Source organism: Telmatherina bonti, assembly GCF_933228915.1.
Source record: "Telmatherina bonti genome assembly, chromosome: 16".
In the NCBI taxonomy this organism is placed as follows: Eukaryota; Metazoa; Chordata; class Actinopteri; order Atheriniformes; family Telmatherinidae; genus Telmatherina; species Telmatherina bonti.
In genome coordinates, this window is record NC_136614.1 from 16,888,708 (window position 1) to 16,916,190 (window position 27,483).

At 39.0% G+C, this 27,483-nt stretch overlaps 1 protein-coding gene across 1 annotated transcript in view; it reads left to right on the forward strand.

The window, feature by feature from the left end:
* Positions 1 to 411: 411 nt before the first annotated feature.
* The window catches only part of slc24a4b (solute carrier family 24 member 4b), a gene marked incomplete at both ends in the record, with an annotated part of 41,292 nt that continues 14,220 nt past the window's right edge, over positions 412 to 27,483 (forward strand). Inside the window, 6 exons of the mRNA XM_079256044.1 lie at positions 412 to 574; positions 7,935 to 8,042; positions 20,018 to 20,094; positions 22,565 to 22,639; positions 22,723 to 22,807; positions 22,901 to 23,004. Coding sequence (XP_079112170.1) covers positions 412 to 574; positions 7,935 to 8,042; positions 20,018 to 20,094; positions 22,565 to 22,639; positions 22,723 to 22,807; positions 22,901 to 23,004 — 612 coding nt within the window. The remainder of the gene's footprint in view (positions 575 to 7,934; positions 8,043 to 20,017; positions 20,095 to 22,564; positions 22,640 to 22,722; positions 22,808 to 22,900; positions 23,005 to 27,483) is intronic.

Sequence of the window (27,483 nt, forward strand, 5' to 3'; positions counted from 1 at the left end):
GAACAGTGAAGCTGATAGGCTATAATAAGGGATGCATGTTGGGACAGGATGCATGTTGCAATGAGATCCCGTCTGGCACTCATCCTTTGGCAGAATCCGAATTCAGGAGCGTCGCTGAATTAATCTGGACACCTACATCGGAATTTTGACCGCCGTGTCATTGCCCGCTGTCACCCAGTCCCAGCAGCTGCAAGGCATCCTCTCAGCGGCGGAGACGAGAAAGAGGGGGTGGGTGGGTTGGGGGGGTTTTAGACTGTCCACTTCACTACTCTCCATCTGCGCACTGGACGGCTTGAAATGAGGACCACATCCAGGCTGTGCTCCGTGTAAAGAGGCAAGCGGGGCGGCAGTTTCTACGGCTCTCAAGGACGCTTAAAAAAAAGTGGCCGCCGGCCGAGCAAGCTGCGAAGCATGGAGCGGGACGACAAGCACGCGCCGAGCCCGTCCAAAAAGACAATAATCGCAAAGATATTCAAAGTTCGCAAAAGGAGAGAGATGCTTTTCGTCCAGGTGTGTTTTATCTGCAGTGTTCTCTTCGTGGCATGGAGCATGTCGGCGCTGTTAACCAAGACAGGTGAGTGAGTATGTGTGCGTGTGTGTGTGTGTGCGGGAGGGGAAGGAGATCCAGTGAGGGTACAGGGAGCTGAGGACGGAGCAAAAGCGGCTCAGACATCTGCAGTGTGATCATGCATAGTACACACGTTGTCATCACTGAGCCGCCTCACCTCCATCACACAAACGGAACATCATGCAGGCGTTGATGTCAAGTGCAAAAGATAAAAACACTGAATATTTCAGACAAGATCGGGTTTCCCCCCCCCCCCCCCCCCCCCCCATCATCCCAGACATGTTCATGTCATTCATCTGTTTATTTTTTTTCTCTCTCTGGTAAATAAAGTGGAGTTTGCGTTTAAATAAATCCGCAATTTCTGGCGCCATTATACTTAGTCAGAGACGTACAATATCGGGTCATAAAAGAAAAAAATAAAATAAAAATAAAAATAATAAAATGAAATAGTCCGCGTGGAAGCTCGTGCCGCAGTATGCGCGTCGTGGCAGTGGCACGTTTTTTAAACTGAGAGCCAGGCTTGTAATTACAGCACATGCAGAGTTCTTGCCACGCGTGGGAACATCAGGTAACCAAAGCAGCGGAATGTCTGTTTGCGTTATTTCTTCGTGCCATTTTGGTTGTTTTAGTCTTTTAAAAAGGGCTGTTTTGGCACGAGTCACGTCAGAGATAAAGACCCACTAGATCCTCAAGATCATGCTTAATGCTGGCATCATCGTGTGTGTGTGTGGCCCGGGGCTACACACACACACGCGCGCGCGCTGACAAACAGCACACACTGCTTCACGAAGATGATCACGCTCCCTGCTTCCGCTTGGTGATCGAGGGATGCCGATTTTCACGCAGAGGCCACCAATGATCACTTGGAGGGGAGGGAGGGGTTTTATTTATTTATTTATTTATTTTTTATTTTTTTTTGGGGGGGGGGCACCGCATATTCATTTGCAATATTCATTTGGAAGCTATAATGTCCGAGTTGTGTTCGCTGAGCAAACGATTCCTTTAGTTGACACTGGCTTGTGTGCACACGCACAATCCAAACATCTTGCCCTCCCGTGCACAAATGTCAGAACTCTTATGGCGGGCTCGTGCAAACACGGACACACTGAGCATCCCACGCAGTTACGTAACGTAATGGGCAACCTTGACATTTTGCTGGTGAAGAATATCTGACAGTCCTGGGATCAAAGGTTAACTCGTCAAAACACACCCCCAAGTGTTCATATGAAGAATGGTGAGACTGTATTCAGTGCTGAGAGAAATTTTTTAAAAACATTTTTAAAGGAGACACTTTTAAATTGGGATGTGTTTCCAACATGGAACATTGTGTTTTCATACAGAAACTTAAATCTGACCTTGTGTATCTGAAAGTATTTAGACTATAAGGGTGAAATCCACCACATAGGGTACTACCTGCCTGCAGATCTCTAACGGATTTATTGGGAGTTTTTATTAATTACGTTAAAACAAGAGGCTTAAAGGATTATTCAGGAATGATATTGTACAATTGACTGCAAATCGCTTGACTCAAAAGGCAGGGTCTGGGAGCTGAAGCAAAGCCCCCTTAGCCCCCTTGGTCACTTCCTAAAAAAGCGTGTCTTTTTTTCTTTCTTGCATTTAATCAAGTTGGCACACAGTGTCATGTGACATAAGGTGTTCATAAATGTCAGCCTGTTTGACCAGCTGCTGCATGGTGGCATTTCAAGGTGACATGCTTGGGGGAGAGGTGGACTGAAATCCCTCCGAACCATGAGACCCAAATCTGAGCATGATCAAAGCTTTAACTGAATCGCCAGGGCTTCGTCTCTCAGGTGTCACAGTGTGCATTTGTCATGTTACGCTAAACCCCTCATGCTTGTCACCCTTTTTTTTTTTTTTTTTTTTTCTTTTGATTGATGGTAGCATGGTGGGGTGGGCGGGTGGAGGAAATGATGTGCTGAGCAGTCCAGATGGGATGGGATGTGATGTACTACCTCTGGGTTACATCTCCATGAAGAGGGGTGGGGCGCAACATGCTGTCACGGATGCTGATCGAGCTGCGTGCATGTTTCACGTGACAGATCTCCACATGGGAGGCTAGAACAGGTGTGTTTTTTTTTTTTTAAAGCAGGGCAGGACTGGGTTCTGCCGGGTCGCTGCAGTAGGCGGACTCTGATGGCATGTGCCCGGTGCTGCAGTTTGACAAAAAGGAGGTGAGCTTGTTCACAGCATGGGGAGATTGATGGATGCTTGTCCTTGGTCTTTATCCCTCCTCGGCTAGTGGAACAAAGCTGGAGGATGATATTACTAAGCTATTATTGCTCATCTATGCTGCTCAGTAAAGTCAGCTGAAAGCAGCATTGCCTCATTTTTATTTCAGTTTTATCTTTTTATATTCAAAGAAAATTAGTTTTTCATATTTTGTATTAAATTTCAGGTTTATGTGATTTTTCCCCCCAGCGATATGACAAATGTCCAAACTCCAACAAGTCTTCCAACATATCCAATAGTTATCAGTTTATAGAAACTGCCACTTTTGGTACATTAAATGGGATTTTACAATCCATTCCTGGTATAACTCTGGGAAGTTTGTGTCCCAGTGATGGTAAACTGGCATTTAAGTGGAAAGAATTATGGTCAGAATCCGACCTGGGCTTAATTGAGATCTGCAATGAAGTCCAGCATCATATCAACCCATCATTCTACCCTGACTGATATGGACCTTGTGTGTTTTTAATATGTAATCCTTGGTTTTCTTCATATTTACGATTCAATCATTTATGACATTTTGATTTAGGACATTTATTAAGAAATCTTGGGCAACAGAATGGATAAAGGTCCTCAGCTGCTCGTTGGCTTTAGACCAAAATTGAGATGTGAAAATGTTTATTTTTAGAAAAACCATGACAACGAAAGTGATGGCCAAGTGGGAACTTGGTTCCCAAGATGGATGTCATTTGAGCTTACTAAGTTGCTTTTTTTGTTGGACTATAAAGCTTGATAAGTTAAGCCAATAAATAGCTTGTTTAGGTGCAGAAGATAAAATGTTGAAGAACCTTTTCATTTGAATCCAGTGTGTTGTACTGGGAGAAACACTAAAACCTGCAGGATGGTTGCTCATGAGGACCAGAGCTCATGACCCCTGCTCTAGATCCATGATGAGACTGTAGTTAGAAATGTACTATAGTAGAAAAAAACAGGTTTAACCAGCTGTGTTTCAACTTTTATCATTATCTCAGTAAGTGGGGGGGACTGAGATCAGTTCAGTTGAGTTAACCTTGCTTTAGATGATGATTTCAATAAAAGATAAATATTTGCTTTAGATAAATGTAAACTGTTTTTTCCCTACAAAATGCAATTATTGGCTTAAGTGTCTAAACTTGTGTGGAGAATACTTGACTTTAACTCATGCTTGGGCTCGGCAGACTTAATTTCTAATTTCTGTTAACCAATCATCTTGTCCCAGCTGAATCTGGACATAAGTCAGAAAAAGTCTCATATAAAATTCTTTTCTATATGAATTATTATTGTAATAATTAGTTGTTTTTTAAATAGTTTAAAAAAAAAATCAGAAGAGCTTTTTACATGGTTGCTGAAATTGAGCATTAACAACTTCAGAGGCTAAGAAATCAGCCGTTCTTGCTTGAAAACTAATCAGGGATAGTGGCCGACTTTTAAGGTCGGCGCAGTGCCAAAATGAAAACAAATGAGTTGATCTGGAGGAGTAAGGCAGCTCTAACATGAGCCCACAACATGAGTCTTGCAACTGGTCGCAGCCCTTATTTCACTCGCCGAGCCTGCCCAGAGGTGCTGACAGAATCGCGTCTTGTCATGCGTGGTAGCAGGACTACAACATGCTGAACCGCTCATTCATGCGTTTTCTTTGTTGGTTAGCCTTCTAGGAAGCATCAGGGTCTATAAAGCAGAACTATTGTAGCCGTTGCTTCATGTGTAACTGGCAGCACAAATCGTATTTATGTGGATTATATAATAACTCCATGAAAATACTCCTGGATGTCTTGACACAGTGTTGACATGTGTTGCCCACCTGTTTGGATCTTAAAAACTGGTCCCAATGATACGTGGATATCACATTAGATGGCTTTTAATCTCATTCCAGCAATGCTCCCAAAGTAAAGGGCTAGGCCAGAGGCAGTCGAGGAGTGAAACTGAGCTGTTTAGTGAGAGCAGGTTGAAGCAATGGCTGGAGGGTTTGGTATTTGGGATGGGAGAGCTGTGGGAAGCAGCTGAGGTCGCCTAGTGTATAATCTGTTTATCCAGTGCCTGCTGATCTTCAGGCTGTTCAACTTTTCTGTACTGAAAGGCGTTTAATGAAAACGTTTCAGTTGGTAGGCTGAAAATATTCTGGGGCAACTAGTGGACGGTCCTGGCTTTCAGATCTTGTGTGGTGCATTAAATTCAAGGTTCAAGACTGAAATAACCCTGATTTTATTTGCAAAACCGCTCCATATTGCTCTGATGGACACAGATCCTAAATTGCTGATGTTTCCTGTAGCACCATCAAATTTTCCTTTCCTGTCATCAACTTAAAACATATTTGATTGAAATTTTAGACCACCTAATCTCAACTAGGTGTCTTATGCATTTTGAGCACGAGATTTTAGACTATTTCCCAGTTGAAATGCTCTCAAATAAGCCCACTCGCGCAGTTTCCAGCTTGTTTGCTGACTCACTGTTTTAAATGAGCAGCAGGTGCTTAGTCTGTTTTATACCAATAGAAACAGAACCAGTTATTACATTAAATTTATGTGAAAGCACGTCTATGAAAACTAAAGTTGACCAAGTGCTTAGCAATCATCAGAAGCAAAAGATAAAAAATGGATATAAATGGGAAGATGACGACAATGATTATTTTTAGACAGTAACAATTTTATCACATCTTTTGCTCTTTTGTCACAACAGTTAAATGCAGGATCCACCAGGGTCTGTTTATTCACTTTACCTATTTGAATTTACACTGCTGGTCATCCAAACGCACCTTCCTCCATGTACACGACTTTAAAGCATGCAGATCAGAAGCCAACAGTGTTACCATTTGCTCAGCTTGTAATCATCTTGTCAATGTGGGACATATCTCTTGCTTGCGTTGGCTGACAAACAGATTCCAGAAACTCACCAATATGTTTTGGATTAAAGTTGTCACAGTTCTGAGTGATTTGGGAGGATAATGGCTTTTTTTTCCCCCCTTTTGTTCGGCTTTGATAAATTGTGCTTTCAGTAGGCTACTGGTCCACCTTTCAACACAACCTCTCCTCTGTGTCCCTGTCCATCTGTTGAACACATCTGCATGCACAGATGCTGGTCTCTGTTCTTGCTGTTGTTGCATTTCTGCCCAACAGAGTGGTTTGCTTTAATACAGTTATCCTATAAAAACTGTTGTAGGAAGAGATGGAAAACGACTGGATACCATGAAAGTAGAATTGGAGGTATTAGTTATGGTAAGGGCATTTCAGGTCAGATTTAGAAAATCAGGGATTGGACTTGATTCTCATTGCTTTTAGTGAAAGTTTTCAACAAAATACCCCCAAACTTTGACCTGTGCTTGTTCTGAACAGTGCAAAGCATGGTTTTCATTTGCTTCTAGCCATAGCAATTAACTTGTTTACATCGGTGTTTTAATGTATTTGGCAGTTGCAGGGAAAACATCATTTTCTTAATATAATCTTGGATGAAGTGATTTTTGCATATAAGTTTTCAAATGTAAGCTTGCAGCGAAGCTTAAGGCATTTGGGGAGAACCATAGACTGTATATAGAAAGATGGACGTGGCCTCCGTGACGTCACCCATAGGTTTCTGAGGAGCTGAATTGAAGCTCGGTGGGCGGTTCATACCATCGCCATCTTGGCAGGGGCATGCGTGTTGTCTCGCCCAGAAAATACAAATATGGGCAAAGAGGTAGAGCTGTGAAGGGGGGCTCTGAGCGTCATGGTGGATGATTGACATCGAGTGAACTCCAAGCTGCCTGTAGCAAAGAGCTTACAGAGCTAACCTGGAGATAACATGAGCTAACTAGCTAACAGAGGTAAGCGTCATGTTGTTAACCAGCTAAAAACCACGGTTCTGCGTTCTTCTTACTTGAAGCAGGAGATTGGTACCTGTCAATCAAAAGGACACACCCCTAAATATGCCAAATTTCAAGATTAAATTACTTTTAAATGGGTGAGTTAGGAAAAAAAATCACTCCCCCCACAGTTGTGATGAAGGTAAACCTGACCTATAAACCAAAAATGGATTTTTGAACCAGGCTGTAAACATCTTTATTTCTGCTGTGAAGATGGCCTTTTTAACATGGGAGTCTATGGGAATTTGCTCTGTTTTTCAGCCAGACCATAGTGAATGACGGGGGAACTGCAGTTTTATGAACTTCCGCATAGGCTTCACTTTTAACCGCTGGAGGCTCCGTCCATCTTTCATATATGGGGTCCATGGGGAGGACAGACGTTTGTTTCCATCAGTGAGCTGGTGAACTAGTCAATTTTTCAGTCTGGCTCTGGGATCTGTAAAGGGTGACAATGGCTTATATTTAGTTGGGAACCTTTTTAAAGCTTCATTTCATCTGTTTACAAGGGAGGTTGGTTGCAGAAACTGAGCACAAGGGGAGACCTTCAGATACCATGAGTGTACTGCTGCAGAGTTTTTCACAATTGCATAATCTATAAATTTAAGCCAGATGGAGGAGGGGGGGGGGGGGGCACTGATGAATGAGTTGTGAATGTGAATTAAACAGTTAGTCCTCGGGGTATTCTTTAGTGAGCAACTCATAACTGTGCATACAGCAACGTTTCATCATCCTGTTCCTCAATCCAGTCTTGCTTTTTGTATGGGGATTTTTTTTTTTTTTTTAAATGAAAATCGCAAGTTTAAAGTGCTGATGTGTTTTTATGATTTTACATAATAGATTCGAGACTGTCTTTTTTTTTTTTTTTTTTTTCTGTCCTCATTACAGAGGCTTAAGAGGAGTTTAATGAAAAATGAAACTCCCACCCCCAAAACATAATGGCACAGCTGCATTTTGATGCGTTATTGCTGCTTCTGGATGAAAATGTCACATCTACATAAATGAGAACTTTTAAGGGATTAAAGAAAAGCAAACCTTGTTTGGATTGAGTGTGATCATGGATGCTTGAGGTCATGAAGCATGCTCTGTGCAGTAGCGGCCATGTTAGTTTAGACTGCAAAATGGAGTTTCAAGCTTTCCTTTTTTTTTTTTTTTTTTTTTTTTTTTTTTTCTTCTTTAAATATATTATTTTTCTTTAAAGAGTTGTTGCAGGTGCAGTAACCTCCAGCATTTTGTGGGGCTTGGCTGCAAGATGACTGCAGAGGCTGTATTCACTGTTAACCAGAGCTGTTTTCTATTCTGTTTCAGGGCATGGGATGATTGTGGAGGGACATCCGGACTTTGAGCACTGGGGAAGACGACTAATGGCTTCAGTGTCAGAAAATGAAACGGAGCCAAAGAACTGCTCAGAGCCAGGTATGCTTCCACCTTTACCTTTTTAAATGTTAATGTTTCATATCAAACATCGTTCATAGTTTCCCCTTCTTACAAAGTCAGGGCGTCACAGTTCATGTCTCTGAAATTTCTCAGAAATTGAACCATTAATTCCACTAAATGTTGAGTTGACCCCAATATAAACCTGTAAAAAAAAAAAATAAAAAAATAAAATAAATCTTTGAACTTGGTTGGAATATTTAAACTCTTCTCAATAATGACTCGGATCTGGTGTCGCTGTACAATAAAGTGGTTCAAACTTCCTCCAGCAGCAAGAACTAAAATTTCAAGAAATCAAACCAGTAAATTTTTAATTTCAGCAGAAAATGATTTGATTTTTTACAAATCTGACTTGTTACATAATTATTGATCTAATTCATCTAGAGATGCATGCAAAGACATACAATTAGCTGTAATTTAAATATACTTTGTAGCATTTTTAAGGATGAGGATGAAAAAAGAATTTGGGTATATGTTAATACATCTAAAGGAAGCGGCATTCTGATAAACTTCATAATGAAATCTGTTTGGCTACAATAAATGTGCTTTTACTTTCTATGAAATTTGTTGATTTTAAACGGCACACAAGCAGTTTGCTGATGCCAAGAAATGTTGCTTTCTCCAACTGATTTTATATTTATTTCCATGCCATTTGAATAGCTTCATTCTGACTAGTCTTGTTTTTCTCAAACACTGACTCACATGAGCCTTGTGTGACCTTGCATGACTCAGTGGGAAGAGAATGGCAACAGAGCTGCCAGGGCTGCAAGTTGACTCCCATTTGGCCACTTTATTAGCATTTTACATAGATGTGCCTGTATTACCTCATGTTTTCATGCCAAAACACTGACTTTTTTTCTTGGTTTTTTTTTATTGTAGATTGACTTAATTTCTGAAAATGATTTTGCAGGATGTCCATACTTTTATTTATTTATTTTTTTTTACCAGGCACAGACAATTGGAAAGTAATTTGAAGTGTTGGGTTTACTGACTCAGCGAGGGCTAATGGACTATCATCTCATTACTGGTCACATTGGGCTGAATCCCTCAGGGATTTATAAAATCCTCAGTCTTGCCTGCTGTTTTGAGTAAACAAGCAAAATAAACATTTTTGCACCATTTGATGCTTATTAGCACTGTGGCCATTTTTTAATTATTTTTTGTCCAAGCCACACAGAGGTCTAAAGTTTTCAAAGAAAGGAAAAGCCTGAAGTTTTTCTCTTGTTAATCCCCCCTGCTCCCCTTCCCTATTGAAATATTCTTAATAATGGAGGCACCACTTGGACTTGACATTCCAAGCATTTCTTATTGGCCGCTTATACTGCTCTCTGTTGGTGTCTGGTATTTGTTTTCCATACTCTTCCCCTTGGGTCATGTGAATAATCCTGTCATAGTGACCAGACTTAAGGTCACCTGCATTGACAGGCCATTCTGACTTTTGCAGATTATGGGCTGGTCCACACAATTGTGCCGTGCCAAAGTAGCTGTTCAGTATGCTGCTACATCAGATCAACAATCCAAGATTTCCAGTTGGACGTTTACTGAGATGCAATGCTAATTTTACACAATGCTGCTTGTTCTTGCTCAAAAATTCAACCTTTTAGTCAACAAAACATTTCTCCCAAGTGATGTGCTGCATCAAGCTGCTCTGTGGTGTCTTGCCACGCAACAGTGCACCACAATCTGCATGTGACTCATGAACATCAGAGCTACCTCCAGGTCTTTAGTAAAGTCTTTTCATTTAACTGAATGCCCACTGCTTGGGAAAGTAGTCACATGTCCAAATCATCACTTGCAATCTGAGTGGACTGACGTTTTAACATTTTTTTATAAGTTGAACTCCCTCTTTGTTTTAAATAAAAAATGATTCATGACCAAATCTTAGGATCAGTGATTTACTGGCTGTTTTAGTTAACCAACCAGTAAAGAATTGTCCTTGGTTGGGTTGAATAACAAATGGACATTTTAACACTTCTTAAATATAGAAAAAGATCTTAAAAAGTAAGGAGGGGCAAATTTGTCATTAAGTTTTGTGTGGGTTTGCTGTACTACAGTTAGTTACTAAACTACAGTTAATGAAAGTTCTACAAAAAAATCCCCTAAAGTGATCATGTCATACTTGACAGACAGTATATGTTAATGCATCTTGTCCGTTATCAAGGCTGATCATCTCTAAAAGTCAAAGTAAATTTGTTACTGGTTTATTGTTTACCCTTGTGGCCTCATTTATCTATTTGAATGTCAGTCAGTACTAAAACCAAATCAAGCATTGCTTTGAGTGTTGCAGCTGTAAGGATTGGACAATGGGCTTATCTCCTCTTTATGAGGGACGATCCAGTGTTTCTCATGCAGAAGGAGAAGCTTTTTAGCGTTTAGAGAATTTAGCCAGTTGTCATTATAGACCCTCATGACTTTAACTGTGAAGAACTCTTCTAAGGACCATTTCACTGCATCTCCTCTCTCTAAAGACTGAGCAGACCAGTGCTTTAGATCCAGCAGTGGCTGTGTGCTAGCCTTAGCCCATAGGGGAGAAAATAAACTGGTAATGGATCCAGGTTAAACTGGATGAGACTTGTTTTTGCTCCTGCTTTATGCTGTGTCTTTGCAAAATCTGAAGCTTGATTTAATTGGGCATCTGTTTGTTGGTAGCAAAGATTACTTGCATCCTCCTTTGGTCTCAGACGTTCCCTTTGTTATATTTGAGATCAGCAAGGGATCCTTTTTTGGGTTCCTGGGGGTGCTAATGATTTTTTTGCATGCCTTGATACTACTGCTAAGGTAGCCATTTATCATAAGTGCCTCCCTTTTATGGGCTATTTAGTAATGACTCCTGGAACACAGAAAGTGCTACGCAAACTACTTTTTGTGCTCAGTTATAAGTGCGTGCTTTTTTATGTGCATGCATGTTCTGCAAAGCTAAGATGTAAGATAATTTTTGTGTCTTTATTAAAAGGCCAACAAATTCTTGGATACAAAGAATTTAATGTCCAAAAGTTGTTTACCACAAATTTGCACCAATTGGTGTCAAGGGGTTGAATTAGATTTGATTTGATGACGAATATTACAAGTATTTATGCTTGGGAGTTTCAGATCTGTACATCATTTTGTGCAGTAATTTGAACAAATGTCTTATGAAGCTGATCTCATTTATAGTTTTATCAGATGCAAAATTAGAATTTACTGAAAAAGAAATCCCACAAAAACTTTCAGTTTGTAGTTGCATAAACAATTTCCTGATTGTTACCTGAAATCTTTCTTCTTTCTTAATAACTGCAAAAACTATTTAAGTATCTGAAAACAATGCATTTGCACATATTTGTCAATATGTGCAAATGCATTGATCTCAGAGAAGATTGGAATGAAATAGACTGATTTGTTACTTGATGGCATCAGTGGATGCAACTGTGTAGCATCAAGTAAAAGTAGTAAAGCCTCACTTGGTTTGGGAAGGAAAATAAACTGAGTGAAACATCAGACCCCTCCTGACATGTTAATACAGCACAGAAAATATGAACAACTTTGGCATCTCAGTTGAGAATTTGAAGCATGCCAAGTATTTTCAGTGACGTGTTGTCAACATTTTGAATTAAGATAGGTGTGTTTCAGGCCTCCAACTAACTATTATTGTAATAGTAGACTAATCTGTAAATAATTTTTTCAATTAGTCACAATTATTTCACGCCCACCATCTGTGCTTCCAGTTGATGCAGCTCTTTTTTACAGGCTCCAGTATGTTTTACCCCACTCTGTTCATTTGCATCATATGAATGTCCCCCTGATTCCCCGTCAGTCACAACATATTGTCTTTTGGTAAGTTAAAAGACTGACTCCTGAATCAGTTGCATATATAAATTTAAGCTTAACAGCTTACTACTAATTTATTTTGAAAACATTCAAACTTAGCTATAGTGTCACATCCAAGCTGTACAGAATTTGCCTCAAAAGGAAAACAAAAAATATATATTTTAACATCTTAATTTTTATAGAATTGCATTGAAAAGATTTACATCTTGAAAAAGCCTGTTTTGTAAGGTAAACAAGGGCCAGAATCTGGATCACCACCAAAATAAAATCAATTCTTCCTTTTTACATTTCCAACAACTCCTGAAAATTTCATGAAAATCCATCCTTAACTTTTTGAGTTATCTTGAACCCAAACAAACGATAAACACCGGTTAAAAACATCACCTCTCTGGCAGAGGTAACAGCACATCGCTACTCGCTAATGCTAACTTTGCCATCTGGAATGCTGGAAACCATGACTCCGGGGTGCTTTCCTTCCAGATGCTCCTGCATGACTGTCGTGCTGCCGTGGTATGCCAACTCTGCATGGCAGACGACACATTTTACCTGTTTGACACTTTGTTTAGTGTGAAATATCCTCAAACTCTGGAAATGGGTTGCGCCGCCGTCAGTTTGTTCTTCGTTGTTTAAACAAAGACGCTGCAGAAAATGACAATACTGCCCCCAGCACTTCCTGTGGTGCTTTGCGTCATTTGCTTGGTGTTTAGAGTTCTTATACTGTCTGAAAAGCTGTGGTTGGTAAATGGCGTTAAGTTGCCTCGCGCAGTGTTTTATTAGCAAAGCAGTTACATCGTTTTTAACACGACGCGTTGACAATGAAATTTCACATCGATGAATTTTCATTGTCGACTTTGTCGACAAATCGTTGCAGCCTTAGTGTGTTTACATGCAACAATAACCATTTTCACCACAACTGTGTTTAATTCATAAATATCTAGGCCCCCCACCTTCCTAAACTCCTTCCTTCATGTGGACTGATATATACTTAAAGTTATAACTTTGTATCTTGGGGAAAAAAAATGTATCCCTTGTTGTTCTTTCCCTTCAAAGAACTAAATTCTTAGGTGGCTGACTCAACCTTTTGGAATTGAGTAAAACCATCACATGCAGACCTTGTGCCACATCTCATGAAATGCTCCCCTGCAGCTATCACATGATTAAAACAAATGCACTCATTTTCCCACCTTTTTTTTTATTTCATAGCCAACATGCAGTAGGTCTAAAGAGTAATGACTTTATTTCAGGATTCAAATATTTTATGGTTTCTTGCAGGCTGTGTGAGGAATGCGACTGGATGCATATTACCTGAAAAATGAGTTATGGCATACTTGGGAGGAAAAAATATTGGGTTTCATTGTCACATTTATCCCTTCCCTGTTGTGCTGTAGATCACATAAAACTGGAGCAGGAGCAGCATAGTACCAGAACTAATGTTCCACTGGAGGAGTGATTTACACTTAATGTATGGTTGTAGCAGCATGTTTATTAACCTCTCACTTGAATGGAATTATTATCCTGATTTGAAAGGGCACAAAAAAAAACGAAACAAAAACAAATTTGAAACAAAGTTTATTAGAAAGGCAATAATGTGCTAATTGGTAGTTGTGTATAATTGTGGCATGGATGAATAATATGCAAGAACCCCTTCATCCTAGCCCTGTAAAAGCTGCAGAGTTTGCATTAATGCCTAGTGGAACGGTCTGCTGTTTGCAAAACAAAAGGAAGGATTTGAGTTGTTTGGGAGAGAACCAAAGCTGGAAATTTTGTGGCAACACGTTGAATAAAGCTGCCAACGGGAAGCAGCCCAATCCAGAGCACAACGCAGGTTCTTCAGCTCAAGGGGAAACACCAGAAGGACCGTTTGCACAAGCAGGGATTATGTTGCCGTGCATAATGGAAACTGACCTCGCTTTTTTTTCCCCCTCTCGCTTTGATTCCTATGACGGGACAATGCAGTGGAGAGGGGAAAACAAACACCTGCACAAAACACTCTTCTGTGCCGAGCAGTTCAGAGCTATTTATTCATTCATACTGCACTTTAGGTCCGCTGCCTTTGTCTTTTTATATCCTGCTCTGCTTTTAGCCAGTGTAGTACTTTTATTAAAAGTAAAGCTCAAAATAAAATTTTTTCCCCATTTCAAGGGATGGTCATGTGCTTTTTGTTGCACCCTGAGGGAGAAGTTTACCTATTTATCTTGTGCACAGCTGAACGCATATTTCACAGCAGTGTCCCCGTTAGGTTATTGGACGAGGAATCCTCTGGTCCAACAGTCTGACTCTCTCACGATCTCACTAACCTTGATGGGAGTTCATGCCTAAAGCTAAGACTAATATGTACGCGAGTGTTTTCATGCAGGTGAAATTGCATGTGTTAAGGTGCTTATGTGACCATGTGAGAGCTGTTGTACATGTGACATTTGAGCATATGGGAAAATACTCACTTGACAAGAGGATAAGGGTTTTTAGCTCTGGACTCTTTATAACTTATTGTTTCCGTGTGAGCCGCAGATCTTCCCATGAGTCAACTCGTGATGTCATGTTTACACGAATGGCTGTCAGCTGCATTCAAGTCATGCTGCTCACTGATGATTGCTACAGCAAGCTAATTATCTAATGGTCTAATAATGACCCAGAGGATATCGTTCTCTGAAGAGTCTCTGGACTGCTGTATTGGAGTGTCAATTGTATTCGGTTAATGACCTGGCTGGGATGTGGGTCAGAGCAAAGGCTGTGGCAGAAGGTAGCACCAGCCGTTCTGCCAAAACATCTTGTTCACATCATGTTTTAATGTGATTGTGAAATATTTTAACTTATTTTGCATTTGCCATTCAGAATGATGCATTTAGGTTTATTACTTATAAACTGGATTATGAAAGAAGACCCTTTACAGTGTAAACCAGGCTTCTTGACCTGGCCAACATTAGAGTGTTAGGTGAAATCTTCTGTTCGGTCTAAAACTGGATAGAACATTTGTGTCTTATTGTGAACACAGGATGCAACTGAAAATGCAATTAACATTTTCATGATATCTGGTATAGTGCAAGATTATGGCATAATGTTGATATGAACACACCCTTGCTTTAATAATTGATAAAGGTAATTGTAGGTGGTGGTGGTTGTAAATTTTAAACAGTGAAAAACAAAACAAACAAAAAAAAAATCCCACAATTACAAAACTGAAATCCATTCCTTACGCTCAAGTGCTCTCTTCCATAAGCACCAGGGGTTTGAGGGATACGTGCAGCACACCTGACATCTTTTCTTCCTACAAAGTAGTAATTGGAGGGGGGGAGTCAAGTTATGTGATGGACACTGCTGGTTGTGGCTAAATCAGTTGATAAAGTAAGACAAGTAATAGCTAAGACACGAATAAGAGGCCAAAAATGCATGTGATTTTGAGCTTTTCATATATATATAATATATATATGAAAAAAGAAAATAAAGTACTCTGGTTGGGGTTCAAGAGAAATTCCATAGGCATTAAGGGGACATAATGTTCCAGGACTTGTCACATCATGATTTCAAATGAAAAAGACATACTTCAATGGTCTTTCACAGTTCAGCGCATCTCTAGGAACAGACGACGGAACTGAAAAGACAAGTGGTATTTCTTAGAGGAAATGTTTTCATATAAATGAGAAAGTGGACAAATGGCCGCTCTGAGTGAGAAGATGGACCATCTGACACGAGCAAATGTAGCGATGGGTATGTCACTGGTTTGAAGTCTTCCAAATAGGTGTACGGTCCAGTACAGATGTAACTTTTTTTTTTATTTTTTTTTTTTAAGGGGACTTGAATATTAAACTTTAAAATGAATTCTTAGTATTATCAACTCACAACCAAATTAAGTTTCTTTTTCATAAATGCATAATGGCACTGTTGCTTATCAAACCAGCAGGTTTTGGTACTTTCTGTATCTGTACTGACATTTACAGTCAAACTGCTGGGAAGAAGTCTAATTCTTAAAATTGGGTTTGCTTTTTTCCCTGTTGACTGTTCTATGACTGCTCAGAGCTTTGTAATCTTCCTTAATATGATGGTTTGGCTTGTTATTGCATTTTGCTGATTTACTTCAATTTAAGCAATGATAGCTTTAAAAGTATTCACTTCTCGATTTTTCTTTTTTTCTTTTTTTGTGCTTTTTTTTTTTTTTTTTTTTCTTTCAGTGCATCTAGACAGATGAACGGTGTTACCAAAGTCTTAAAGAGCATGTTCAGTATTTTGTACATTTCTAACTTGAACTCTAAAGGTTTATTTATTCATTATGATGTGTTTTACATTAACGGCACCTGTTGAATATTTCCTCATGAGTTTGAGCTGTCTGGTTGTTTTTTTCCTTTTTACATTTGTGGCATCGGTTCAGCAGATTTGTCCAGATAAAAGCTGCATCTATGGCATAAGTCATTTTGAAAAGTTCACCAGAATATTTTGAATTTAAAGTTTTGCCAGTTTATCAAACAAGCTTATGGATTTTCTAAACCAGTGTTGGATATTACCACATGTAGTAATTTAGTTCTTCATTATTATCTTAATGTGTTTTTAATGTTATGTACAAAAAACACATTGTATTCATGCTACGTTATGTGCTACGTTATCTCTGTGGAAGATGTTTGGGACGGAAGGAAGGAGTAACGAGTGAGTTGTTGATGATGTGAAAAAATGCTGTGTATGCTGCTAATGTATAAATACCTCATTCTAGTTGGAGGGGTGACATGTAAAATGTTTAAAATGTTCATAAAAAGTTTACCAGAACATTTTTCATTTCTAGATACAAATCAGTGTTGGATATTGTCACATGTAATGATTATTTCTTCGTTGTCTACACTCATGCACAGAATTCTGGGATGTGTATTCTTAAAGATGAAAGATTTTAGTTTGGGAAAGGGACAGGTTCTTAATGATTTATGTTCTCTGATAAATCACACATCTTTTTTTCTTAGAGTACATTAAAGAAATATATCTTAGATGATCACATATGATACATGCAATTCTTTTTTGGGGGGTCCTAAATTACACTCTGCTCAGAGGTATTTGTAATTCTATCCATGCACCTCATTTGATATGGATCACTTAAACAATCAGTCTGCTCAACTCTGTGTAATGTTCTGTCCTGTCTTTCTGTGGGAATTGGCTGTGGAAGCATGTTCATGTCTTGTTTGACCTCTGTTGCCAGGAGACGGCAACTAGCCCTGCAGACGCCGTCTGGTTGAATGTTTACAGGGCTGAAGTGACCCCTACCTACCTGTCATCACTCTGCTGTCCCAGTGCTGGCGCCTTCCTCACACTTTCTGTGATTACCTATTTTTAATGCCCTCATTCAGGACAGATTTTTCTATACAGTGGTGAGGGATGGACAGCTGTGAAGACGATGGCATTTAATCATTGATTTTAATGAAATGCCAACAGGACTGTTACCTGAACCGAACAGGAAAAGACTCTGGGAGCAATGAGTATGGGTTCGGCTTTCTGTATTGGGAGCAACTTGTTTTCAACCCCCTCTAAGGATGTAGATGACAAATTCTGTAATTGATTGCTTTTGCTTGAGGCCATTTCTTTATGAAAAATTTAATATGGCACATAAATCTGACGTAAAATGAGTTCAGGTCACCTAGCACGGACTAAGCGGCTGATTTCAATGTCAGTCAGGTATTTTCCATTTTTTCATTACACATTCAGGTCACGGTCAATGATGCTCATTCAACTTTTTATTGGTCTGTCCCATGCATCCAACTGGATACCTTTTATAGCGTTGGCATGTGCAGTCACTTTTTCTTTTAAAAAGGACAAGAGAAGCTGCTTTTTACTAGGACATCTGATGATACAAAACTTACTCCCACGTTTTACCAGCTAACTGAGTAAAATCCAAGAAGCATGGGGTTGATCAAGCGATTTTTGGACTACATCCTGTGCTGTATTTGATTAGTTTGTGCAGGATTTTGACTGCTGCACTGACTCAGTCGTGAGTACACAAATATCACAAAAAACAAATCTTGCTGAGGTGGGGACAGATGCAGTGGGAAGTCTCAGGTGAGCACTGTCCCATTTTACGTCTCCATATGTGACAAACACCCAAACCTTATTTTATGCTGCAAGCAGCATTGTTCAGAAGGCTTCGTCATTAGCACTGTGCTTCACATTTGTTTTTTATTTTTTTTATTTTAGAGCTAAGGGTGTAGGGAACAAGATTACCATGCTAGGTAGCCCATTTGTTTTGTTTATGCCATCGTGTGCACTGTGAGGTTATTTACCTGCAGCTTTAGAAATTTTTCGGTTTAGCTTGATTAGCATGTTGTTTAAGCCTGTTTTATAGAGCTGCTTGAATTTTTGGAGTGATTAGTTTATTCTGCCTGTAGACTTTGTCTGAGCTCAAGCTAAATGTTTAGTTTAAAAGACTACATCTCTTTTTATTGGCTTCGTTATATCTTACTTGGGTGTGTGCGTTGTTTTTGTCTTCCTCATGATGCTGGCAGATAAAGATGGCAGAGGTGTGTAAACAGCAAAGCATTACATTTAAGGTGTTTTTCTTAAGAGTTGGATTTCAGATGACTTTATAAAAAAAAAAAAACCTGAGAATAAATTATGGACATTGACTTTACCCTCAAATCTTATTTGAGTTTTCGTGCCATTCCTTGCTGGATTTGTAGTGCTAGGATTATCATGTTGAAGGGTCCATTTACGGATCTTCGGCTTTGGGATAGATGCTCTGATCTAATGCAGAAATGCTTAATTGAATAATATGACTCGTTGCTGAAAGCAGTGTCTTCAAAGTTGATGAAAATGTTTTGGCATGCATCATATCTATTGTTGAGCTGGTTGCACAACTGAAATACTTTACATCTGAACGTCAAAAATCATACGGCGAATTGGATCAACAGTTTCCTGTTCATACACACCCTTGGCATCTGGAGATACTTAAGTGATGCTTGGGAAGAGTGCATAAAAGCAGAACATGACACAAAAATGGGAATAGCAGTTATCTGCTACACATTTGCATAGCATATGGTGAATACATGGAGAGGAGACGCAGGCAATTTGGTTTGAAATGGCAGGTACCAGCATGCAGTCGCTTCCTGTGAATTGCCTTTACCATTAGTAGTAAAGTATTTTTATATCATAGAGCAACAAGTTCTCCGTCTTTCTGTGGAGGTGCTAATCATTGGCACCATTAACCAACCAGCTTTATTTTCCAGTTGAATGATATGAATGTGATATACATATGGGTGTACTTGGGTCTTCTGTGATTTTTGCTTCTAAAAAAAAAAAAAGAAAAAAAGTAGATTTTTGCAAAGTTGATTATCTTTAAATATGCATTTCCCGAGAACATCAAATGAACTTGGAAATTTGGAAAGTATCAGCCTTCATGTACTGTTTTGCATATGTGAGTATGGTGTTATTGTTGCCTCAAAAGGAGGGAAGCTGAGCCCAACAGGTACAGGTCAGACAGAGGCCGCTCCCCACAGATGCTAGCTCTCATCAAGGAGGCAGCCAGCTTCTGTCTCCAGCCAGGTGCACCGTAGAGTGGCCTTGCTTTTAGAGATGAGCCGTATGGTCGTACCGTGATCACACCGCGTTCCAGCTGGAGCTCAAGATGATGGATGAGTCCTCGGCACGAGAATTTTCTACCTGCTTGCTTTAATTCTGTACGACTTAAGACTTTTAATATAGCTGAAGCTTTTTACATCAGTGAGATGTGATTGAGTGCTGATATGACTTTATATATCCTGGAACAGGTATTTTTTCCCAAGCAATGTGACATATACAGCTTCAGGGGTATTTTTAAATAATGAGACCATTTAATTTGAACCAATTTGGTGCCAAGTAAATATTTGTATTTATTTTTTTTTAACTTTGCCTCCAGGATAATATTGTTGAAGAATGATCACAAGCTGTTTTCATGAGACCCTTTCTAGCGGTAGTGGACAGTGTTTAAGTGCATCAGGCATTTTTACTGTATTAGATGACGTAGCAGAGATGGAGGAGGTGAAGAAACGCAACCATAATTATTCATTAGAGGCTCACTGAACCAGGACACCTCAGGCCTGTTCCTCTAAGACTCATACCCATCATGAAGTACACTTGGGCTGGGGAAGGGTACATGTATACCTCGTAGTCATGCTGCTGTATGTTAACTAAGACATTTCCTCTCTTCTCAGCAATACACGAGTTCCCCGATGACCTTTTCACCAGTGATGAAAGGAAGAGTGGAGCCATTATGCTGCACATTGTGGCGGTAAGAACTTGTTCAAATGCTGATGCATGGCCATTTAAAGTTGTTATACACTCCTTAAAGATGCGTTAAATAAAAGGGAAGTGTATTACACTTGAAAAATGACTTAAATTGCTTTTATTTTTTGGGCCAGTATGATTTCCAGTTTAGTTCATTACGTATTCTGTCAAATTATTTTTAATGCCCTGTTTGGGGGGGGAATTGGGGAGATATTTTGCTCTAATATTGAAATGTCTGCTACTCAATATAAAGGATTAGTTGCTCCATTTTAAATTGTGGTTTGATTTGGTTAAAGATTTGGCCTGCAGGCAAGTTGGTTTTTTAGTCTGAAATGTTCTGATGCCACACATGCATACTGTGGTTTGGTGTTGCTGAAATGTGCAAGTTTGCCAGGTTGTGCACAGCAATGCTGCTCACATCATTTCACACGCTGGCTCTTCACAAGAGTTTTATTTTTTCTTGTCTATTCCCATGAATGACATGACCATGTCTATGATCATCTGATCTGCAAAATAGATTTTCATTCAATCTCAGCCCATCTCTAATGAGAACATGCCCAGGGATGTTTCAGTCTTGCACCAGATTGTGGAAAGGCCACATCGGTCAGTAGCACAAAATACTGAAGTTGCAAAATAACAAAGATGTGAACAGTGATTTGGTTTTCCTTTTTTATTTTTAGAAAGCTTGTATGTGACATTATGGCATTGAAACATAACTGATACTTTGTCACATTTGTTAGCTTATTTGGCTGGAGTGTTAGGGTAGATGCAGCCTAACAGTAAAGACTATTTGTAGCCATTTCACCTTTTCTAAACATGACGTTGAAACAGTGATTGATAATAGTGAACATTTTCAGGTCAGTTTAAAAAAAAAAAAAAAAAAAAAGTTCCCTACTTATAATATAAGGGTTTAATTTTCCTTTTTTTGTGGTCAGCAGCAAACTGTTCTTTGTGGATGAGGGATTCCCACCATAGAACCTTTTCTCCTTTCAATCTCCTTTTAATGTAGTGCCAGTTTAGCAAATAAAGATTAGGGGCAATTAAACCTGATATTTGGTCTTGCCTTTTGGGTAGTTACTTCTCCAAATGATCGGAATCCATCCAGTGGCATTATGACACACAGTTCCCCAAATCATGACTGTAACTTGCGCAGCGCAAAGATAAACAATATGTTTAACACTTACTGGAACTTGTAATGTTCTAGTTTTATCATCATGTGCAATCCCTTAAATTAAATCATGTATTTAGAATAACCATTTATTTTAGTGTAGTTGCTGTACTCTTAACAAATCATAGTTGACCTTCTGATTTGCTGTTAATCTTCCATTAGCCTAAAGATTTATAAACACTGTCAAACAGTATTTTTAGCCTCCGTTTAAATGTGTGATTCATATGAATGACGAAGACCTAATTTTTAATGGCTTTGAGCTTTTTTTCCCTCTATATTAGAACTCCCTACATGCTGGGCTCCACTGACTTGACTCAAAAGACACAAGTGAGGTGTGACAGACGAGAAATTATTCGTTAAGGGACTGAACTCTTCACGCTGGATTTAACACATACAGGGCTGTGGTCCGTCCTGCAATAGCATTGAACTTAAATATGTGGGACATAAATGCAATAAGCTTATAAAACACCTAGAAGCAATGCAAGAACTGCAGTTCATTCTTTGTCACAAAAACAGAATTTTTTCCCTGCATCCTGCTGGGAGGAAAAGGACACTTTAAGCCAGATTTGCTCATATGTTCTAATATGTGCTCTACTTGCCCTTCACTTGAAGGCTGATAAAACTTTTTACAGTTTTCATATTGTATCTTGTGTAGAACAGTATATTAAAATATATATATATACATATGTTCATATGAATGATGACCTCATTTTATATATGATGTATATTTTATTCTGTTTTATTATATAATAAAATATATGATTGAACAAATATTTGATCAATTTTGCCCAAAGTTTATACTTGAGCTGTGATCCACCTAAGTCCTTCACTGATCAGCTTTGTTCCATGTGAAATATGGCTTAAATTTGTTCTAGCTTCACTGTTGAGGACAAAATGTATGAGTTGTTTTGGGGGGGGGGGCTGACTTCTGGAATTGCGGTCCTGCACTGCCCCCTGTGGATAGCATAGAGCAGAGCATGCCTGATGGAGCTGCTTGGCACTGATGTCACGCCTGATCTATAATTTATAGATCTCTACTCAGCTGCTGAAATAGGCTGCCTCTCACTCTCCCCTCTCCTAGCGGCAGCAGTACGCAGATCTTGTTAGTTTTTTTCCTCTTTGTAAGGGAAAACTGTTCATCACTGAATTGACCTTTGAATTAAATGCAGCTTCAGTTTTAATTGGTTTGGTAGTTTCTAAGATTTCTCCCTCAGCCATCCTTTTTAGTAGCACAGCACTCTGCGACTATAAACATCTTTTTTTTTAAAAAAAATTATTATGAACAATCTCTTGTGTTTCTGTTTAGGCTCTGTACATGTTCCTGGCCCTTGCCATTACATGCGATGAATACTTTGTGACATCACTGGAGAAAATCTGTGAGGTACTGCAGAGTCTTGAGTCTTTCAGCTTTTGAGTTGTGACTGATACTTTTATAATAAACCTTTTTTTTTGTTTTTTCCGCAGAAATTAGATCTGAGCGAAGATGTTGCGGGAGCCACCTTCATGGCAGCTGGCAGTTCTGCACCAGAGCTTTTTGCTTCTGTCATTGGTAACACACCCATACATAACGCACACATCCAGTATGCACATGCAAACATTCCCAGATGGTTGGTGTCACCACAGGCTGCCTCCTTGTGTGCAGGTGTCTTCATCACCCATGGTGATGTGGGGGTGGGTACCATTGTTGGCTCAGCAGTCTTCAACATCCTATGCATCATTGGTGTCTGTGGCATCTTTGCAGGACAGGTGCGTGTGTGTGAGAGTCAGAGGGAGTGACTTACTGCTGTGTCTGCATCGTTTTGTTTATTTATAGACTTCAGAGCAGCACATGTGTGGCACAAGTGTTTTTTTCTGTTTTTGGTGAGAAAAAACAGTCAAATGAAATGAATAAGTAAGCTCTGGAGATGTGAACATAGCACAAAGATACAGTAGATATGAAATTCTAGACATGCTGATGGAAGCAAAATGCAAAAAGTGTATTATTGGGACTGACTGCACAAGAAATCAGTTTGTAAAACTTTTTTTTTTTTTTTTTTTTTTTTTTTTTTAAATCAAAGTTTTAACCATATTCGGCTCCTGAAAGTAAGAGGGGGGGGGGGGGGGAATTGAGTGAATTTCCTTTTTTCTGTAGAACTGAAGTCTCAGTTGAACATTAGCAGAAAAGACTATTACTGTATCAACAATTTAAGTGACATTTAAGTAATTTGGTGACAGTAAAATATTACTTGATATAAGCTGCTTCAAAAGCTTGACCAACTTGTGTTAAAGTCTGAGTCGATTCTTGGTCAGTGTCCTGCAGGTTCTGACTCAGATTTATGGGTTCTAAACAGGCTTGCACAGAACCTGAACAATGTTGGAGAATCATATTATTTGTATCAGATGTGTCAGAGCAAAGAAAACTCCAAAAGTTGCAGCTTAGTGGCCCTTGAGGGACAGAATTGGACATTTCACACGTGTATTAAATGAAAAAACCATCCCCTTCACATGAGTTTTGATGTGATTGGTCTCACAAATTTCCTAACAAGGTTGAAAATGACTCAGTTGACATTTTAAAGTTGGACTAATAATACATTTGAATTAATATCTATTGTCTACCTTTTCTCATGAATTTTATTTATCTTTTGGTTCACTTTCCTAGATTAGTTGTCTGCCAGAATGACTACAAACACAATTTTGGTTTTAATGTCAACTCTAAATATTGTCATTCAGATGCCTCTTCAAGTGGAAATTACCAAACATATAAGACGGATTTTACAATTGAAAGTAATCCATGTGATCTTATCCATGTTTACATGTGTTTAGTTGCCATCAACAGAATTTTTGTGCCATTAGTTTATATAGAGCATAAGCATTTTAATAGAATAAAGTTTGTATCGTGAAGACGTGTATAAGAAAGAGGAAAAGGAAGCACAAATTACACTGGGATTTAATTTTCAAGAGAATCAAGACAGGTTTTCCTTTAGTCCGTTTAGATTTTCTGGGCTGTATTAAGAGGTAGGCCCAAGCTAATAAATGAAGACTGATTTAATATCTTTGTGACCCCAATAACGTCCATAGCGACAGAGGAGAGGGGATTTGTCCTCGACAAAGGATTCTGTTTTGACTGAGGTGACATTCATGTCCAGTGCTGTTGGACTGTTTTTGTATCCAAACGAAGTGATGTTTGGTAAATGAATCCCTACAATGCTGTCCAATCTCCTGGAAGTTCATCTGTTCACTTTTTTCTGGTTCAGCTCAGGATGCTGTGGTTTGTCCTCTAGTTTTATCTCCCAGAGATGCAACTTCAGGACAAAATCTGTTTTATTTGACCAAGGTGGTGGAAATAAAAGCTGCTGATAAACACAAACAAGAGACATTTCAAACAAACAAAAAAACCTCAAAATGGCTTCAGATGCAAGAGCTGGAAAAAATATCAACACTTGAGTTGTGATTAGGATGAAAATAGTTAATTATGAATCACTTGTGTGGAGTAGTTACTGTACTTTCTAATGTAGAGCAGGTGTGCAACTTAAAATTGTTGCAAAATAACAAACATGAATGATTAAGGTAAAACTCCTTGAAAACAAATAATGAAAAAGCACAGAACAAGGAGACAGTTCTCTGAACCTGTTAGTCTGCAGGGATGCATGGCTTACCAACTCCAGCCAATTGGAGCAGACTGTCTGGCAGCTTCAGCAAAAGATCAGTTTGGATTTCTGTTTGAACATCAATGTTTGGGCTGATGCAAGCGTATGGCTCTTCAAAATAATGATTGATTATATAATTAATTATGAATAATTACAATGATTATAAGGCAAAGTTATAAAGTATTTTTTGTAAAAGGAAGAAATGTGCTAGCCACAGTAAATTGATTAAAAAAAACTTGATCTGTCTGTGCTTCCTACATATAACAACTAAAGGTTACATACTGTTTTTTAATAAGATGTCTCTCATATGTAGTCTGAAAATCTTCACCAGATCTTGACTGGAGAAAAAAAAAAAGCTAAAGGAAAAATCCAATTTTCTGTTATTGATCGGAGAGCTTATTTATATTAAATTGATTCAAATTGAATTGAGCCTGATTCAAGAGATAAACTTTAGCTTCAGCGTTTTAAACATTTCTCAAATGCTGGTTGAAAAGACCAGATTTTGAAAGGATAAAACTAGAAATTTTGCACAACTGTGAATGCCCTTTTATGCTGAATGCTTGATATGCAATTGCATAACCATTTAGAGAAGCTGTACAACTTTCCAAATATCAAGGTACCGCATCAGAACCCACGAACATATGAATAAGAGCCTGTTTCTTTAACCACTACACCAGCACAGCTCTGAGCTGCATTCTGGCAGAATTTAAAAATTTTTTATTTTACCATTGTGATAGGAATGCTTTTTTTGAAACTTCCAGCAGTGTGTAATCAGCGGAAGAATTTAAAATTTAAATGGGTAAAGTAGCACAAATGATTTTTTAGTTTGCTTTTCTCAACACAAGCAGAAGTACAAGTATCTGACATGATCATGCACTGTATATAAAAGATGGACGTAGCCTCCATGACGTCACCGATAGGTTTCTGAAGAGCTGAATTGAAGCTCGGTGGGCGGTTCCTACCATCGCCATCTTGGCAGGGGCATGCGCATCGTCTCGCCCGGAAAATACATATATGGGCAAAGAGATGGAGCTGAGAGGGAGGCTGTGAGCGTCATGGTGGATGATTGACATCAAGTGAACTTCGAGCTTTCTGTAGCTCAGAACTAACCGAGCAAATCCAGAGATAACCATAGCTAACCAGCTAACGGAGGTAAGTGGACTAAAGCTAAGTCACGTAAACCTGCTAAAAATCGCGGTGGTTCTGCGTTCTTCTGACTTGAAGCAGGAGATTGGTACCTGTCAATCAAAAGGACACGCCCCTAAATATGCCCACCTTCGAGATTAAATTACTTTTAAATGGACGAATTAGGAAAAAAATTCACTCTCCCCACAGTTGTCATGAAGGTAAACCTGACCTATTAAACCAAAAATGAATTTTTGAACCAGGCTGTAAACATGTTTATTTCTGCTGTGAAGTTGGCCTTTTTAACATGGGAGTCTATGGGGATTGCTCTTTTTTTGGAGCCAGCTCCTCGGGTTAGGGGAACTGCAGTTTTATGAACTTCCGCACATAGGCTTCACTTTTTACCGCCGGAGGCTCCGTCCATCTTTCGTATGCAGTCTATGGACATGATTTATCAAGACTCAGCAGTTGGGTTTAAACCCTTAACCTTCTGAACAAAAGGCAATTCATTTTACCACTATGCCACCATAACTCTTGCTTGTACCTGGGCAGGAGCAGGACCATTGGGATGGGAATGCCTTTGCAACCTGTATGTGTGTAATCAGCAGAATTGCAAAAAGATGTGTAAGGTTGAACTGCTGTAAGTAGCTAAAGATAGTTTCATATAGTTTGTAAAAACAACTAAAATTCTGAAGTCAGTAGTTAAACTGCATTAATCATTGCAGAACACCATTTAAAATTGCCTGTGTAATCAGTTAAAGACTTTATAGTTGAACTTGAAACAATCACTTCAAATTATTTGTGCAACTTTTGAAGACAGACATCACATATTTTATCTTGTTTGTGGAGACCACCCACATTTCAACCATGCAACTTGCAGCCAAGCACTTTGATGGAACAGTATGCAGCACTCTGCGTGCAACACCTGACACATGATGGTACACAATGTTCAAATCTGGATTTGAACCCTTGTCTTGTATACTAATGTGTACCGTTGCCCAAAATGGACCAATTGCTGAGCTGCATTTTCCGTTTTGTCCAAACACAGGAACGCATTTGAAAAATTGACAAAAACTTGAAAAGTTTTAAATGTTACAAAGACCAAAGGTCATAGCACATATCTCCTGAATGGGCTGAAGAGTTTGATACTTGAATGGTTGAACTGAGACAAAAGGTGTAGGAGAAATAGCATTTCAAACATTTCGCAGGAAAGACCATGGAGATGAAACCGGTGCAGAGCTCCGAACCCCTGTTGAAGCAGTTTTCAGCTTATTATGCAAAAACCGACCAAGCTGAATTTTTTTCAACATGGTTTGAAGGACTTTCATCCAATCACAAGGCTGAATTTAGTCTTTACAAAATACTAAATATCTCAAACTACAAAGATTTGAAATGACAAAAGTTATAGCACACATCTCTGAAGGAGCTACAGGGTTTAAGATTTGAATGATTGAAGTGACATGAACGGTGCAGG